We start from the raw sequence: 18,143 nt of genomic DNA on the forward strand, positions 1-18,143 counted from the left end.
ATAGAAATTTCTTATGGGTTCATATTAATTTTGAAATTATTATTTCACTGCAGGCCTTATTATCTCATAATATTTTTGCCATTTGAAATAATTTGTAGTCTTGGAAATAACAGCATTGCACTACTATTTGTCCCTTTTATGACCATTTTCATGAGAACCTTGAAATAATGTCCTATGTCATAAAAGGGAAAGAAAAGCCTCCTCAGTACAATAATGCTAATGTTTTTTATTTGATTTTTTATTAATCTAAGTTAGTGGTATGGTGTGAAAGGACAGGATACCATGCCTTCATTTTTTTTGTCTTTACATGTAGAATGTGTGCATTGTCAAAGATGTCCTCCTAACTGAATATTGGTTCTCTGAAATCTAGACGGATATTCTATAAGAAGATTCTGTTGATTAGGCTTTCTTTTCATTTAAAGCTATTCATTATTTGGAAGAGTACAGTTGCTGATAATTTTGTCCAAATTTAGATTTCTAGAAGAAAAGCTAAAGGTATTTTAGATGACTTGGCTTTTTAAAAATTTCTAACAAACTTGAGTTTGATGTTCTTTTTACTAACCATTGCTCATATATTATCGAGACTGCATTTATTAGAAGTTTTCTTTATAAATATAATGCATTAGTTTCTGTATAATTAATTGATTCTATTACCATTAAGTCATATTTTAATAAAATAGGCCCACCCTCTGGCTCTTCCATTAATCCAGGAATAATTTTTTGAACCAATTGAAATTGAAATCATTAAAGTTGTAAGACTTGATCTGTTGATATTACTAGTGCACTTGGCTATAGTGTTCCTTCCTTTGAATGAACCATAATAAAAAACTTAAATCCCTCCACCATATATCATTCAATAATTTCAAATCAAAGTTAAATTAATACACAAATTTCTTTTGAGCTCATTCACAACTCTTCTCAAGGAACATTTACGTTCATGTACAGTCTTGACGCAGTAGTTGCTGATGCAGTTTTTATTGTATAATATCAGTATGAAAATAGCAATATGCTAAAACATGAAATAACATTGTTATATTGGGACTAAGTTGTGCCCATTAAAGAATCCTGATTTGCCTATCAAGATTGCTGGGCTCTAGGCACCATGGTGGCTGCGGAGCTAGGGTATAATTAAATGAAAGTTCAGTTAATTTATAACCCTATTATCTATGAGTAGGTGGGTTTTTAATTGTATAAACAATTTTGAGACATTTAGAAGTATCATTTAGAAACAATTTATAGTGTGGTATTCTAAACAGTTTTAGTGAACAATCTGGCGTCCCCTATTTCAAACTGTATTTTGGGATGGCTATAGCTTTTATTGGCAGTAATCTAGAGCAGGCTAGGAAATCTTAACTGTAGTATATTGTTTTAACTTAGAATTAGCGTATCTCATTCCTTTTGACTTCCCGTCTCCAACAGTGTGGGAGTTGGCAAAATAAATATCAGGGCAGGTTCATAGACGTAAACACAATTTTGGTAATAAAATTATTTGTATGCAGTACTCGCTTGATGTAAATTATATATACATGCCACCCACCTCCCTACTGACTCATGGTTTCAAGAGAAGAGGGATAATTTAGACTTCGAAATTGAAAGGACAAAGAGAAACTGCTGTGTGTGTGCTGGGCTTCTTCCCGCTTAATCAGAAAATTTAAGAAAAATATATGAGGGAAATTTTCATTAAACCAAGCTTATAGAAAAGAAAATATAATATCAGATAATTATACAAATAATGTAACAGTCATTGTTAGAAGTCTTGTATAAAGTCAATTGTTGATATTTCTTAAACATCTCAGAGTATTTTAAAGGTAAAGTGAGTGCGTTAGTGAGAAAGCATGTTAGGTAGTTATATCGGGATTTTGTTTTCATCTTAAAATTATATTCGCTACATGTTTATAAAAAAAAGTTTAAAACATTTCTTATCCTTATGGATCTGAGTTTGCTTTTGAGTATATCCTCAATGACATCAGTTTACTTTTTTTTTTTAATCGAAATAACTTTTTTATTCACAAAATAAAATTCCATGTTGTATTCAAAGTTTGTTGTATTTCGATCTACAGGAAAATCTTTACTATTGCCTATGTTTTTGTATTGCGTAATTACCATTTAAGATACTGCCGTATGACATGTTAGCATTACTGACAATGTTCATGTTATTTCTACAGTGAGTTAGATATATTGAAGAGAAAAGTAAGTTAAAATCATATGAGAAAAAGGTTATTGTAGATTATTATGTGAAATAACCATGATATTTAAGAGATGTTATCTTAGTACTGCCAAAAAGGTTATTATAGATTATTAAATGAAATAACTGTGATATCTGTGAGAAATTATCATCTTGGTACTGCTAGGGTACATACTGGAAGCAAATAACAGAAATCTTGAGAATTATTATAAATTTACTTTGTTATAAAACTGCTCCCTAAGAAAAGCATACAAACAGTTTGATCTCGGTTTAAATGAATATTGGTCCCATAATGTAAAACTTTTAATAGAGTAATAGCAAAATTTAGTGGAAGTTGAAGCAAGCTAAGTTAGTTAGTAAGAAAAAATTCAACACAGAAGTAATGGAAAATTAACCATAAAAATCTGGATTAATTAAAACTAAAGTTACTCCCTGAGAAAATTTGGTGTTCCCTTTTGATTGCTATTTTTTGTTTCATGTGTTTCTCTACTGTGTGGTAACAATAGAAGACAAAAACAAGTAAAAAATACTTTTGACTTGTTAATGATGGTTGCATTTCAAGCAACAAGGTTGAATTATTTGTGCTAAAGCTATTTTGGTCATGAATACTTAATTTCAAAAGCTTGAATGTGTAGCGTAATTTTTTTTAAGACAAACTAAATACTGTACACTACTGTAATGCAAACTGTTGAATACACGACTAAAAAAGGCAGACAATACTTGTTTTATCATGCTGTATTTAATTTAATCACTTTACATTAGTTACTGTTTTATATAGATTTATAACAGTTCAGTAATATTAAGAGATGCAGGATAGGTATAATTAGCAAGTTAACATGTCTGGGGAGTGTTACAGAATGACCTCCCATAATTGGGAAAAATTGCTAATCCAGCAATGATCTAGAAGCAAAGATGGACTAGTATGAATTCCTTATACTCAGCATATTGTATGGTAAACAAGATGGAATATCTTAAGATTTTGCCTATAATTATGTGATATAGGATTATGGATGATAACATATGTCGCTGTAGAATTTAGGAAATATTGGTTCCAAGAAATAACCTCCACAGTTTGTATTTATTGAATATTAGCCATTTGCTTGATGAGTAAATTTCTAAGTACTGTAGAGGTATTTGTAATCAGAATATTTCCATGATCTCAGAAATATTAAGTTGCATGTAGATTGCAAGCTTGCAGACCATCCATGGTTGAAAGTGATTGTATGGATCCAAACAATGTTTATTCTTACCCGGATACAAACTTCCGAGTCATTTATATGGGTTACTTCTAGTTTGTTTTCTACAACGAGACAATCAAAAGTGATTGGTTTGGTTGCAACATGCTTCATTGCTGGACAACTGTTGCGCATGACGCATAACGCTTGTTCAAAGCACTTCCTTACAACACTTCTGGTTGGGAAAGAGGTCGGACGTGCTTTCTTTCCTCTCTGCAATCAGACTTCCCCTTCGCCCGCGTGTACCCTTATAGTGCTTAGTGCTTGTGTCTTTTGTGTCTTTGACATTCAAAGTCATTTTCATGCTGTCATTATTTGTCAGATTATGAGTATGTGCCTTACATCGATATGTTGAATTAGATGTGTTCCTGCCCTGGTCAAGATTTATGAGCCAGGTAATAGATCCACACCCGGTTTATCCCTCATGTAGGGGTAAACGGTGTTCTGTGGAATCAACATGTGAATACTGTTGCAAGTGGGAGAGATATCGTTCTGTCTGCAAGAAATGCTCTAAGAGAGATTGTTCACATTCTTCGTCTTCTGTTAGAAATAGCAAAAAGTGAGCTGGACTCCTCATGCTCCGCCTCCTTTTTCCATCACAATAGAAATGACTCGGGGGGGGGGGGGGGTCTGTGGAAGAGTTAAGAACTCTACAACCGTTAAAACGGAACAACCAAATCATGATATAACTACTGTATGTATTAATGACTCTCCGGAGAGCCTCATTGAGCACGCGAGTACTATCTCTGCTGGTGTCTCTCCCTTGAGGCCCCAGTGTCTAGTTCTGAAGCCTCGCCCTTTATTAAGATTATAAGCCTCATCTGTCATTTGGATGGAATGGATGAGCCTCCTCTTACGCAGACCATAAAACAGATAGTGCACTATCGACTCAGTCTTTCCACAGTCTCAAAGCCCCAGACTTGGGTTGGATGTGGCACTTTCAAATCAGACTAAGGTTACGCTAGACTCTGAATACTCAAGTCTCTGCAAGTCTGCATCTAAAATCTAGCTCAAGGCCAGTAGATCTTCAAAGCTTCCACCATTACCTTTGTCACACCAGAGACTTTTTTACATTACCCTTGGGGCCTTTCAGAGTCCTCTTCCAATTGACGCTGATGTGGTTAATTTAGTCCCATCAGTACCTGCTGAAAGACTGCCTAATCTCTCTTCCACTGTGTTGGGTGCAAGTTAGCTAGCGTGGAAGTTGCAGCTATGTCAGTTATTCAAACCTGCTCAAGGATAGACCACTGGTCCAGAGCAGTCTCTTGGTTTGCGGTGTCACAGAACCTGAAGAACAAACATGTTTGTGAATACTTCGAGGAACTAACTAGATCTGGTGCTATAGCCATGGAGTTCCTTGTTCATCAAAACGCCTTCTTTTGGGGAACTCGTGTTCCTAAGAGGCACGACGCTGTCTTAGCTTGCTGCAGCCATAGCGTTCAGCAAAAAGCACTCTGTACCATAAGTTCTAAAAGTTGGAGTTTTTAAGAGGCATATGACTTTCACAATCCATTATCTTAGAGATTGTGCACACAGGTCTCTAGACACCTTTTCTATAGGCCCTATTGTTGCTGCACAACAAATAATCTAACTTTAAGCTCTTTTGGGACACGTAACAGCTCATATCTCGTGCATCTGTTATTCTCTACATTACTGTATAAGGATATGTAATGGGCACTAATGCAGATGATGATCTTGATTGGACTTGAAGCCTTTACTTGGAATCCACCCTATTGGAAGTAAGAATACCTTAAAGTTGAGTTGTGCACTTGTTGATATATTGAGTTTTTATACTTGGTAACACTTTATGTTCATATCACTTCACCCTTGGAAAGTATTGATTCTCTAAAATTGAAAGTAAGGCCCTGTTTTCATATGAGTTGGCTTCACTGTTCACAAATAATTCACTTGGATCTCTTGCTATTACTAATAGTAATTGTATCTTAAGAGAGAAAGGGCTGACCTAAGGAAGACTACCATAAAAATTATTCAAAAAGTTTGTATTTACATAGGAATAGGAACTGCAAATTTTACATAATTCGTATTTTTCATAGCTATATAAACCTGAGTCATTTACAAAGGTTCCAGCTCAACCGCCCCGCAAGTCTTTAACCAGATGAATGTTGTAAGGAAGCGCTTTGAACAAGCATTATGTGTCAAGCATCAATTGCCTAGCAACGAAGCATGACCATCAAACAATATCTTTTGAATGTTTGGTTGTAGAAAACAAAACTAGAAGTAAACTATATGAATGACTCAGGTCTGTATACTTAAACAAAAGGCAAATTATATAAAATTTGTAGTCTTCATGAAATTTCATTTACTGGAAATGCCATGAGCATTTAGAAGTTAGACGAGTGTTATTTTCATAACTAAATTTAAATTTCTCTTGATCAATCAGGATATTTGTACTTTTAATTATAGTCACATTGCCTTTGTATATAGTACTGCATTTACTTGATGGCACCTCATTTGCTACTAACTGACCACCAATACAAAATTGGAACAAATTCACCCTTCAGTGGATAAATGGTCATCTTATAATTCTACAAGTAGGAGGGATGATATTTTAACTAGACTGCATATTGGCCATACACATGCAACCCACAATTACTTAAAGAAGAGTGGTGAAGGAAGACAGGCCCCTCTTTGTAATGCCTGTCAAGTGATAATAGATATCAAACATATTTTAGTTGATTGTCCTGTTTTTAATCTTTTAGAGGAGGACATATTTTCCCCAGGACAAACCTTTAAGAGATATACTGGGAGGAAAATTGTAATACCCTGAAATTGAAAAAATCTATACAGAGTATTGATTTATATAATGAGCTTTAAATAATTTTATTATTATTTTTTAATCCTTTTAATACCTCCTTATTTGAAATTTAGATATTATTGTATGAAAATTGTGTGATTAGTTTCTATAAGTTAAAATGATACCAAATGTGAGAGTACGGGTGTGGTTGATTAATTTACATTATACGGCGCTGATTGGCCTTTCATGGCCCAGTGCTTGACTTAAGGCCTAAATTTTATATTCATTTTAAATCAGTTCACTTTGTAGTGTTAATATAGTCCTAACAATTGTTTGTTTCATTCCCAAGGATTGGACTGTAATTATGAATTCATAATCCTATGTAAAAGATTTAAACTAACGGAATTCCAAAGTACACGGAAGTAGTCTTTTGAAGATATTTATTAGCATCATACAGGTTACAAAAGCTAAAAAGGAAAATTAGAATGGACTTGAATATTTCAAATAAGGCATCTGAAATCTTTAAAGCTGTAGGAGCTCCATTTGTAAAAGTAAAGATATAAATGATTTAATATGTATCAAGGGAATTTAAATTCATGATATAATTTTCAATATTTTAATAGCAGATCTAGAGCTTCATAGGAGGAAAAGCAATATTCAGATGGGGGATGCTTAAATCTTGCTTTGCAATGCTATATGATACTTAGTGTATGTAACAGTTATATATTTATTGAATATGCACAATACATAATAAGAAAGTTGCTAAGACATGGAGTGCATCAGAGGTCTTGCATTTACTTTTAGTAAAAGAAGTCGGTTTTATAATAAGCTGGTGATACTCTTAGGCAGGAAGGATTTTTAATCTTGTGTTATGAAATAAATTTATCAAGAGGTGAGTTATTTTTATGGCATATTTTGGAATGAGCATTTTGCTTATTACACTTAACATTTCACATTTTTTATTGCATGGGCACCCAGCCTCAGACTTTGAATATCCTGGATGACATATTCAGTAATGGGAATCTAAATGAAAACTTGGTAAGACAGGCTCTGTATTAGTGTAATTGTAGAAAGTAATGGTTGGTCCTGTAGTTTTGAAAAAGATTTAAAAGATAGAAATTCAGTGCAAACAGTGAAAAGACTTATGTCTTGAAATTTGTGTATATTGGACTGTGAATTATACGGTAATGTAGTGATGGATGGTTGCCATACTTTTAACATGTACAGTGCTACTGAATATTTTGTTTACTCAATGAAAAATCATCAGAACACCACCACCGAGTCATAGTTATTGTTTTTATAGGGCTTGAATGAGACTTAGAACATTGGCCACAGAACTATAGTGACTTTTTATGTATAATTCATTCATTGAAAATTTATTGATCATTGTCAACTACAAAAAATTTTCTTATTGCATTCTGATATTTCCCATTGCTCCTACTTGATTTTGGTATGAACTACAGTAGTATTTCAAGTGTATTTTCAATCCGAATCCCACTAAATTGCTTGCTCCTTAGTAAATACTGTATATAGTATATAAAAATATTTAGCAATTAATTAACACTGCAAAGATGGTAACACAACTCATCACTCATAGATTTCTAGGACCTTGGCTTGCTGATTATTTTTTAATGTTGGAGCATAAAGAGCATTGATTATATGTGAAAGTTATCTCTAAATATTACTTGTCTTTTTTTTATTCCATCGTCATGGAATTGATACAAAATTGAAGAAAACTTTTTCTGAATTTGCAGTATATTTTTCTAAAAAGTAGCTAAAGTCAAGCATTCAGTAGACCAAATTTTTATTATGCAAGTTATTACTATTTGATACACATATTACTTTACTAGTGCAATTAGTGAGTTTGAAGTAAACCAGTAGGCTTGGTTACACTTGTTATTGCTTACAGAGAAAATTAACCATTATTATAGGGATCTTTTCTCTTTTCTTTATAAGCCTGTGGCATATATTTACATTTCAAAATGAAACTTGAGTTAACACAGATTCTTATATTGATACAGTCTAAGTACTGTACTGTATCCTAATTAAAAGGAAAGTAGCGTTAATGATTTATCATAATTTATTTTGAGTATTGTTTTCCTGACTTGTCTTCATCTCCTGAATTTCATCTTAATTTATTGGATAAGAACCTGTGGTCTATTAAATTTCTCATTTCTGATGTAGATTATAATCGCTGGCACCATCGTTCAGTTAGTTCCTTATGCAGGTTACACAAGATTTTTCATAACTCTGACCATCCTTTGCATTCAGATCTTTCCAGACAGTACCATCTTGCTCATAATATTAGGTATGCCGCTAATTCTAATCGTCATTCCTTCTCCATCATAAGGCTCAATACTTCACAGTATTCTAGTTTTACTCCAGCCATCATGAAGTTGTGGAATGATCTTCCTAATCAGGCAGTTGAATTGTTGGAACTACAAAATTTCACACTTGCAGCAAGTGTTTCTATGTTGAACAGGCTGACATAAGTCATTCTTTATAGCTTATATGTGAAAGATCTATTTTAAAGTTGTTATTGTCCTTAAAGTATTTGATATTAATTATTCATAACTTCAATTTTAGTATATTTTCCTTATATCCTTTTCCCTGTTGGAGCCCTTGGGCTTATAGCATTCTGCTTTTCCTACGAGGGTTGTAGCCTACCTAGTTATAATAATGATCATGATAATACACACAGTTGATTCATTCTGATAGTTAGAAAGCACAAATCTTGGTGCCAATCAGTGCAGCAAGGGCTGAACATTTCCTTGTCCGACTCCCCATGGAACCCGTTTATTTTTTTTTTAGGTATAGGAGAAAAATATGATATTCAGAAATAATCTATTCATTAATGAATTATTTTCCTGTTAGATAGAATCAATTAAGTATGCAGATAAGCATCTCATCAAGTCAAGTCAAAGAAAATAAATATAAGTGATGGAAGATAAAGCGTTATGACCTTTGCTGTTGAAGAATATTAATTGAAAAGTTCAAAATTGTTTTAAAACAGAAATCTTGATTTTTTTTTTTATATAATAATAATATTGACAACCTGTATAAGACCACATATTTACAGATCAGATTGTATTTGATGTTCTAAAACAAGGAAATTTTTTTAGAAAAACCTCAGTTGCCAGTTTGTTTTTGGAACAGTGTGTTAAGAATGTGGATCCTGTATTTACATAATTTGAGGATTTGAAAGTATGAAAAACATTTATTACTCATTTGTTAGCTTTGTAAGGAACATAGTAAGCTGTATCTCCTAATGAGGTCCTGAAGTGCTTATCTATGAGCATATTTCTTGCAGAATATTATTTTTGTGGGAAAAAATCAACAAAGTTGCATGTGAACTAATTTTCTTTTCCATATGCATACAAATATTTAGATTTGTTAGTCTAGAATATAAAATCTATACCATTCCATATTCCTTATGTTTGTGACTCGGTGGTGGGGATTAATTATTTTAGAATAATGAATTATATTTTGATAAGTATTTTTTTTTTAATGCATCAGAGTATGGAAATTTTTTTTTCAAGAATTGTACTGTATTACTGGGTATTTTTACGTAATGTACCGATGCTTATACTGTAGTTTTCCTGTTGTTTTATGACATTTGTTCAGTTTCCTCCCATGATGCCTCTGGTAAATTATTATTTTGCACAATTTTAGTTTAGTTTTTAAAGAAACCTTTGTATTTAATTCATATTGTATTGTAGCTGCCATTAAGTATAGGTTGTATAAATTCCTTGAGTATTTTGCTTAGTTCAAGTAAAGTAATTATAAAGAATTGGTACTTTTCACATTGGTGAACTTCTTCAAATGTGTATGTTGAAAGGCATTTATTTATTTGGTTTAAAGTTTTTTTTTCTAATTTTTTTCTGATATGCTAATATTTCTTCTATGGGCATTCTTTTGATTCATGTGCTTTACATTAATGGCTCAAGAAATTAAAGATTTAGGCAGTTTAGAAATGAGATAAAAGGGGATGAGAAACAGGTCTTGAGAAAAGACAAGTGGAAAATGCAAACTAGACAGGAATTCTGACAGGTGTTGTAGAAGTAGAGAACTTCTTTGCATTTAATCCCTTACAAGGGGAACCTCATATTGTTTCATTTATGTTGCTGATAAGGTAACAAATGTCAGTGTTTCAACAGGAATTTCCATTATTTTTACCAGGTATTTCAATAAATCATCTAGATTAAAATACAACACTCAATTCTTACAGGGCTACCAATAGACTTGTTCAAGGCAGACAGAGTTCGAAAAATCTTAGCCATATAGATGGTTAAAAGCCTTTATCCTGTAAACATAAACCCACTTACTAGAGACCCTGTAGAAATGGTCCCTTTAAGAATAAGCAAAAGAGCCTTTCGAGTCGGTTGTCTTGCATCCAGTCACGAGTAATTATCAAGGAAAATTAGATTGGACGAGACCTATTCATAGCAGTCGTATCAATGTGGTCCCAAACCCGAAAAAAGTAGACCTGCCTGCTGGGAAAAAGAATAAAATCACCAGGAAGCACAAGGTTAGCGAGGTAAAGAAACGAAACATAACCTCTTAATGAATTCACAAGTATCAAATGGATAGTCCAAAGGCTACACTTGAACTATAATTGTTATTCTTATTATTTGTTTGAAACTAACAAACCTAAAAGCTTATGAATCAAGCTTCTAATAATTAAATTACCATATATGAAATGCAAAAAAATGAATGGATGAATTTATTTATACTGTAGATTATCAGCAATATTTCACAAAAAGTAGAGATAATTGTTAAGACAATAGAAAACTGGAGTAAAGTAAATTTAAAGTTATATGAATAGGGACCAAACGGCAATAAACAGAAAGTAACGGTTGGTGCCTTGGATGGATCAAAATTGATATTGTATGATAGCCTTTAATAGTATTGCAGTGAATGATTATGATTATTATTATTATTATTATTTCTAGCTAAGCTATAACCCTAGTTGGAAAAGCAAGATGCTATAAGCCCAAGGGCTCAAACAGGGAAAAATAGCCCAGTGAGGAAAGGAAGCCAGGAAATAAATAAACAATATAAGAAGTAATTTCTGAGATGTGACATTTGGATTCTCAATAAGTTGTGAGTTCTGATTCTTTGCAAAGCAAATAGCACCTTTATAAAGACAATAGCAGAAATTCCCTTTTGATTTTAAGCTTCCAGAATGTGACTACAAAGAATAATCCCTATATGTAACTTTTACATCTTGGTTGACTTCAATTACTCTTATACCAAAAGCCTTTGTATCCGAAGGGACAAGGTTTATTTTTAATTTTTTATTTTTTTGGGGGGGGGATATTGTTATCTAATTTACTAGCTGGTATCAGAATTTGTGACTAACATGTCAGTTGATTGCTGGTGGAAATTGTTTCGGGTTTATCACGTGGAATATATGAACAATTTTTAATTTATATTTATAAACTTTTGGCTAATATTCATGTTTGCAGTTTTATTTTGTTCTATTGATGAAATCTTGAAAAGAGTAGTAAGATTTATGCAATATCAAAAATTATTGTTGTAGATTAAAAAATTATTCCAGATTAGTATTGAAGTAAAATAAATGCCTTTCAGCCTATTTTGGGTTCAGAAAATTAACGGGGCAGAAAACTTTGGTGTCAAGGGAGGGTAAATGATAAGGCTACAAGTACTTTGTGCTGTTTATATATTGAAAAACATAGTTTTAAGGACCCCTTTATATTTTTTATACCGTTATATTTTATAGCTTGTGTCAAATTTTGTGTTTAAATTATCAAGTGAATAATAATCACTTGTCATATATGGTTTATACAGAAGTAAGGACAAATGTTCCAGGTCTAGTAATTATGTATGCAACTTTTACCGAAAATTTATCACTGGTAACTGTAAGAGTACATAACCTATTTTTCCTTTAGAGTATTGTCTGTTTCTCTTCTTACTGTGTACTTTCAAAGGCATTTAAGAGTCTAATATCAAGTTTTTCTCTCTCTCATCTTTAACCTAAGTGGACTGTTCTGAGATGATAGAGGTTTGAGTTTAATGTATTTTACTTCCAGTTTTGCAAAGACTTTAGGTTTTGTTGATTATAATCTTTTGTTTACGCTGTTTGCAGAAGTTCTAACCCTCTATAGAAAGATTATAAATCAGTATTTGGGACTTGCTGAATGTTTTCTTTCTTGCTATTTGTACACATAAAACCTCTTGACATGGGAAATAGATTCTCTCATTTTTCCTTGAAATTTGTTGTATGTTTTCTTTTACAGTACTAGACAATACTGTACATTACTGAATTGAAAATTACTAAGTATCTGTTGCCATTTATGTATGCTGCTTTTGGGTAAAAACTTATTCCTGTTACTCTTAAGTGCACTAGAAACTAAATACTAGAACCGTCTTTTTTTTCTGCAGTCAGATCCCTGGGGATCCCCAGCATCTGGACCTCCATCTCGCGTCACATCTCCTCCTACTACTGATCCTTGGGGTGTCCCGCCTGCCAAATCCCCAGAACCACCTATGGGAGGTAGGTTGCTTTTTTAGTTCTATAATTTATTACCTTTTTTGTGCAGTGCATTAATGTATTGCATTATTGCTACAATTATGAAGATTGTCCGGTAAATTAGATATCCTTTGTTTCCCATCAGCCAAAATGTAAACTCATATCTCAATTAAGCTGGCATGTTTTCATAATGCAAAACCATTCTTTATTTATAAACTTTAAACTTTATCTATAGTTAGACGATTTCCTGACACATTCATGAATATTGAAAATGAATAATCCCAAATACCCTGGTACCAGCTGAAAGTTTTATGCCTAGACTCCTATTGTGTGTCTGAGAAAACATCTTCAACATCTATTTATGCCTTCTTTTACAGATGTTTTCTTCATCACTCATGTTCATATATTGATATCAAACTAGATATAACTTTAAAGGTTTTTATATTAGTGTATCACTCATAAATACTAGCCTAGTATAGTTTCTGAAAATCTTAGCTTTGAATAATATAATGCTATCACTGCAATTCAGAAGTCTCAACTTCACAATCAGTTTCAAGTTAGAGAAAAAGTAAAAATTTTCTCGTTTCCCTGTACCCCCTTCTGTGACTGCTAATCTGAACTGCCACTCACCAGCCATGTACCAAGATGTCGATGAACAATATTAAGTCCTGAGTGACTATAAAAGATCTTATTTCAGGGTATGTAGTTTAGTTGTGCATTACATTCACACTTTGATCCTTTGGTTTTAATTTTTTAACACAAATGAAACCTCTTACAATTCATATACTGTATTGTTCTGTACTGTATATATTTTAAACAAAATCTTGAGAAAGAAAAAGAAGTACAGCACTTGGTTTTGGCTGAAAGGAGGACAGAAATGGATCAGGTGACTAAACTATGTCCCCTTCTGACTCCCGCCATCTTTTATTCTCATTGAAATTTTTGTTGTGTTTTAGACAGGCTGCATTTATTTTGTTGTGAAATTTTTTGTTCACACTCCTTTGTCAACATCTTTGTATATCAGAACCTTTTTTTGCCTAAATTAGGTTATTTGAGGCTCCAAATATTTTGTATGAGCTTGTTCCTCCTTCAGTGGATCAGACTATGCCAGTCCTCATTGCAGAGTATGTGTCTGGTCCTACTAGTTTTTTCTTTGGAACAGGTCTTGGTATCTGGCTGTCAAGTACATGTACCTGTTTCTGTTAGGTCCGTTAGTACTAACCTCTTTGAAAAAAATAAGGAAGTTTTTCACTCTTCCCTTGAAGAGGAAATTGGAACTTGACTTTCAAAAGAAATTAGAACAAACATGACAGATATTTTCTTTTATTTGATGTCAGCTACTCCCCCCCCCCCATTGTGGTTAATGCCTTGGTATATAGACAGATAGAAAACTATTTTAGCAAACTTTGTATTGGCAACAAATTTCCTCTGATGTTGAGCTCTTGGGACACACATACTGTAATACCAAATTAACTGTTAAACAGTTTGATACCAGATTAGTCTCTGTCATTGATTTTCTTAGCAGTAAAGCCACACCCTCTTGCTCTTCCCCTTTCAATTCCAGACTTACTACCTGTCATTTCACCAAACATCACCTCACTCTTCCCTTTTATCTTTCTCACACAAGGCCAATACATCTATCCTTCTAGTATTCCAAAACATACTTCCAATCTCATATCTTTTACTCTCTATTATACTACATCCTCGCACATTTAGACACCCCAAAACTAGAGTGCGGGGAGCAGTCACTCTCCCCCCCCCCCCAGCTTTTCTTCTGTGATATCTCACAGGAAGTATCTTTACTAACTTAGCAAGATAAATGAATTAATTTTATATCAAAAAATAGATTATTTCTAAGGAAACAGTTGTCCTATTAGTGTACTATTTCCAATAGACTTGTGACATCACGGTGAAAAAGTAGTCGTAAAGTCGAACAGTCGTCAGTCGCATAGGTCGTAAGTCGACAACTACCTGTATAATCACTTTACTGCTCTGTTAATTTTCTTGAGTAAAGTACTAACGAACATCTTTTCCCCTTTCTTCCAGGTATATGTGGTAATGATCCTTGGGCTGTACTTAGTGCTCCACCCTCAAGTAGAGCCACACCTCCAGTAGGTAATAATGATCCGTGGAATCCTGTGCCAGCAGCAAAGTCTCAGCAACCACGGGATCCATTTGCTCCTATTTCACCCACTAATAATGGGGATGTTGATGAGTTCTCAGCGTTGTCTTCGAGGGATAAACCAGCCAAAAGTATGATTTTTATTATTTTGGGGGTTAAATGTGCTGTGTGATCTCCAAGAACTATCTTGTGAAAGGCTAAAACAGGAAATCAGTGCAACAAATACCAAAGAAATATTGTCTCCCTAGCTCTAAGGTTAGTGTATCAATGTGCAAGACATGAACTTGGTGTGTATAAGAGAGACCTTTATGTTCAGGCTGTTAAACTTGACACAGAACCTGCCAGACATAACTTGGTGTGTATAAGAGACACCTTCATGTTCGGCCTCTTAAACATGTAGAACCTCCAATGCTGAAAATCATCTGCTATGAGTGATGTCATCATCACATAGACAAAAGAACAAAGGCTATAGCTGGGGAACATTGTACCTGAGCATCAACTTGTGTCCAGGCATTATCCATATTTCCTTTGTCGAAAAATGAACATCTTGGTAAAGTAAAGACTCTTGGAATATGATTGAGATGAGTAACAGAAATCTCATTTTGGTTTCCTGTACAGTATTTTTGTTTTGAATAGCATTAACGTAAAGTGAATTTAAATTTTGGTCAAATGTAACGCCAATTAGGTATGTTTTGATTCTGAATTGTTTGGTATTGATAGTAATTATGTCCCAGTTTCTTGAGACTTGGACAAGTTTTAGCCATTTCTCCTTCCTAGCAATAAAATTTGATATTCTTTTCTAATTTAATAATAAATTCATATTCCGTATATTAACTTAATCTTGCATAGAATAGTAACTTCCCTTTTGTCATTCTATTCAATCTTACGAATGTTATGTGGAAAACTTGGATGGCCTCAAGTAATAGGTCACCTTGTCAGATAACCCCAAACTAATTGGTTTCCTTTTTGGTCCACCCCATTAAGGATAGAAAGCTTCAAGCCATCAAATATCTTGTCCTCTAAATTGGTATTGACTGAACTTCTCAAGCGTGTTTTAGACATGGTTCGTAACTTGGCACGTTTCATAGATCACTCAGTCTTTGGCTTTGTATAGGCTGTCTCCACCAATACCTGCTGGATCTTAGTTTCTGGATAGGGAGCTTGAATTTTTGTGCAAGTTAAGAACTGTTACAAAGAGCCATAATTTTTAATAGCTTTAGCCTTAAGAGCAAGAGTCAAGGAGTTCATTCATTACCATATCCTGGATCGTCTTCTAATCATGACCCTCTGGCCTCCTATTTTTTCTCCAAAAACATAAAGCCTCTTCCAAGACGGGATTTACATTACATTTTGGCTCTATAGTCTGGCGATAGTAACCTCTACTTACAGAGATCCACGTCCTCAGAAGGTAGTCTGTATCAAAATACCCAAACCATACCAACTATCCATATCCTTAGAACCTCCCTAATTTAAAAAAAATCTGATCTCAATCCCTAAAACCCACAATGTACGATGTAAGAAAAGTTGCATCTTCTCCAGGTTTTTTTCTTTCTTTTTTTATTTAAATACTATTGCTCCATGCAATTTCAGGACATGTACAGGTGGGTTTGGACAATACCTAAAACAAATCCAAGCAGTCCAACACTGTGTGGTACTTGGCTTGTTTGGGACCCCCTTCAAGTGGAACTCTGAGATAAGGACCAATTCAGTCAGATCATTTAGGGAAAGCGTAATGATAGGCATCCAGTGTTCTCTAGAGTCATCCCTTTTGAGGTAAAAGTCAGACTTGCTAGTTTTTATTCTCAACTGTACAAACATGTAATAATTGGTGGTAGATGGTTTCCTCGATGTTGCAGGAGTCTACTCAATTAATGTTCTTTAACTTTAAATATGAGTTATAAGCATAAAATTAATGTTAACTTTGAAAAACTATCATCAGTGAAATGACCACTAAGTGCCAAAAAAGGCCTGACGGTTCGTTAGCAGTGAGGTGGTCCCCAGGGGATGCTTAACAGGTTAAAGACACTTTTGTGGCTCCAAAGGCTGAACTAACATTTTAATTCATCTAAAACAAAGATATATAACACTGAAGACAATATTTGATTAAATTTTATTAAATTTCAAAGGCATATTATAGGCATTGATTTCGCTGATGCATTTCATTACATATAAATAGTTTCTAGACTTAAAATAATAAATAATTCCACGTTTAAATAATCTTACCCTGAATTTACAGGGAGAGGGAAACACTGCTTTATGCCTGTTAGAAGAAGAGCTTTCATTTGAAATAAAGCTGAAAAGAGAGCTTGTTCACTTTCCATCTTTGAAGAAATACAAAGAATCTGCATAACAGCTTTTTGGAAAATGGGAATGGGTTTTAAAGGACATTCCCAAGAATGCAGAAGAGAAAGCAACCCTGTCCTTTCAAATTTAACCATGTGGGGTAGATAAAATCTGTACTAAGTGTGTCAGCTTTTAATAATGTTAACCGAGCAGAGTTGGAGTTTAAAATAGCTGATTTGTAGGAAAAAGTTTGGGGCATCAAAACTGAAGTTTTACTCTCTGATCTAGTGTCTTTAGAAACACAAGAACCCAGATTAGCTGATCAATAAAGATTGGGAATACTACTTAATCTGAAAAATCCAGACAAGATGGTTTTTCAGGTTTGGAGTGCATTACCAAACTAAAAAATATACAAAAGAAGTTTGCTTTTTCGGTTCTCTCTATTTTTGGATTCACTTATTTGTTTGAGCAAGTATATTCAAGCATAAAGTCAAGCATAAGTCGATTACACGATGAGAGTTTGGGATCTTGCTGAAAGCTATTACTTACTCTCCAGACATTGACCAGCTCTCCAAGGAATCATAGGAGCAAATCTCTCAATAATTAACTTCATCTACATAACTCTAAGATGATATTGGATATTGTCTTAATTTTCAATCATGAATTTCCTCTTATGGTTTCAGGAAGTGATATTTTCATGAAAGAAATATTGCTGGCCCTTTGTAATATTTTGGCTATCATAAATATCACTGATATTACTGTATTGATGATCCATTTTTTGCATTCTTAAACCATTTTGCTATGTGAATATAATATAATTTTCTTTGTAATAATGCACTTCCCTCTAAGTCATACGATATGATCTTATATCTTGCAAGAATGCAATGTAGCCATGTGTGTTTTAGAATGCTGCCATTTAAATTAAACAATAATAATGAAAGAATATATTATCTATTTTGCTTTGTGAACATGAATATATTAAATGATATCACTAAAATTTTTATTAAGTAGGCTTATTGAACTATATTCCAATATTTCTGAAGTACTGCAGATTTGATTTGAGATTTCAG

The 18,143-nt window shown here is 33.5% G+C and overlaps 1 protein-coding gene across 13 annotated transcripts in view; it reads left to right on the plus strand.

Moving 5' to 3' along the window:
* lqf (epsin homolog lqf) overlaps positions 1-18,143 on the plus strand; it is a 153,408-nt gene that overhangs the window by 111,625 nt on the left and 23,640 nt on the right. For 12 of the 13 annotated variants that reach the window (XM_068348301.1, XM_068348305.1, XM_068348300.1 and 9 more), the window contains 3 exons: positions 7,154-7,213; positions 12,581-12,692; positions 14,715-14,921. In XM_068348301.1, the coding sequence (XP_068204402.1) occupies positions 7,154-7,213; positions 12,581-12,692; positions 14,715-14,921 (379 nt within the window). The remainder of the gene's footprint in view (positions 1-7,153; positions 7,214-12,580; positions 12,693-14,714; positions 14,922-18,143) is intronic. The other variant, XM_068348312.1, reaches the window with a different exon arrangement.

Source organism: Palaemon carinicauda, chromosome 24, assembly GCF_036898095.1.
Source record: "Palaemon carinicauda isolate YSFRI2023 chromosome 24, ASM3689809v2, whole genome shotgun sequence".
In the NCBI taxonomy this organism is placed as follows: domain Eukaryota; kingdom Metazoa; phylum Arthropoda; class Malacostraca; order Decapoda; family Palaemonidae; genus Palaemon; species Palaemon carinicauda.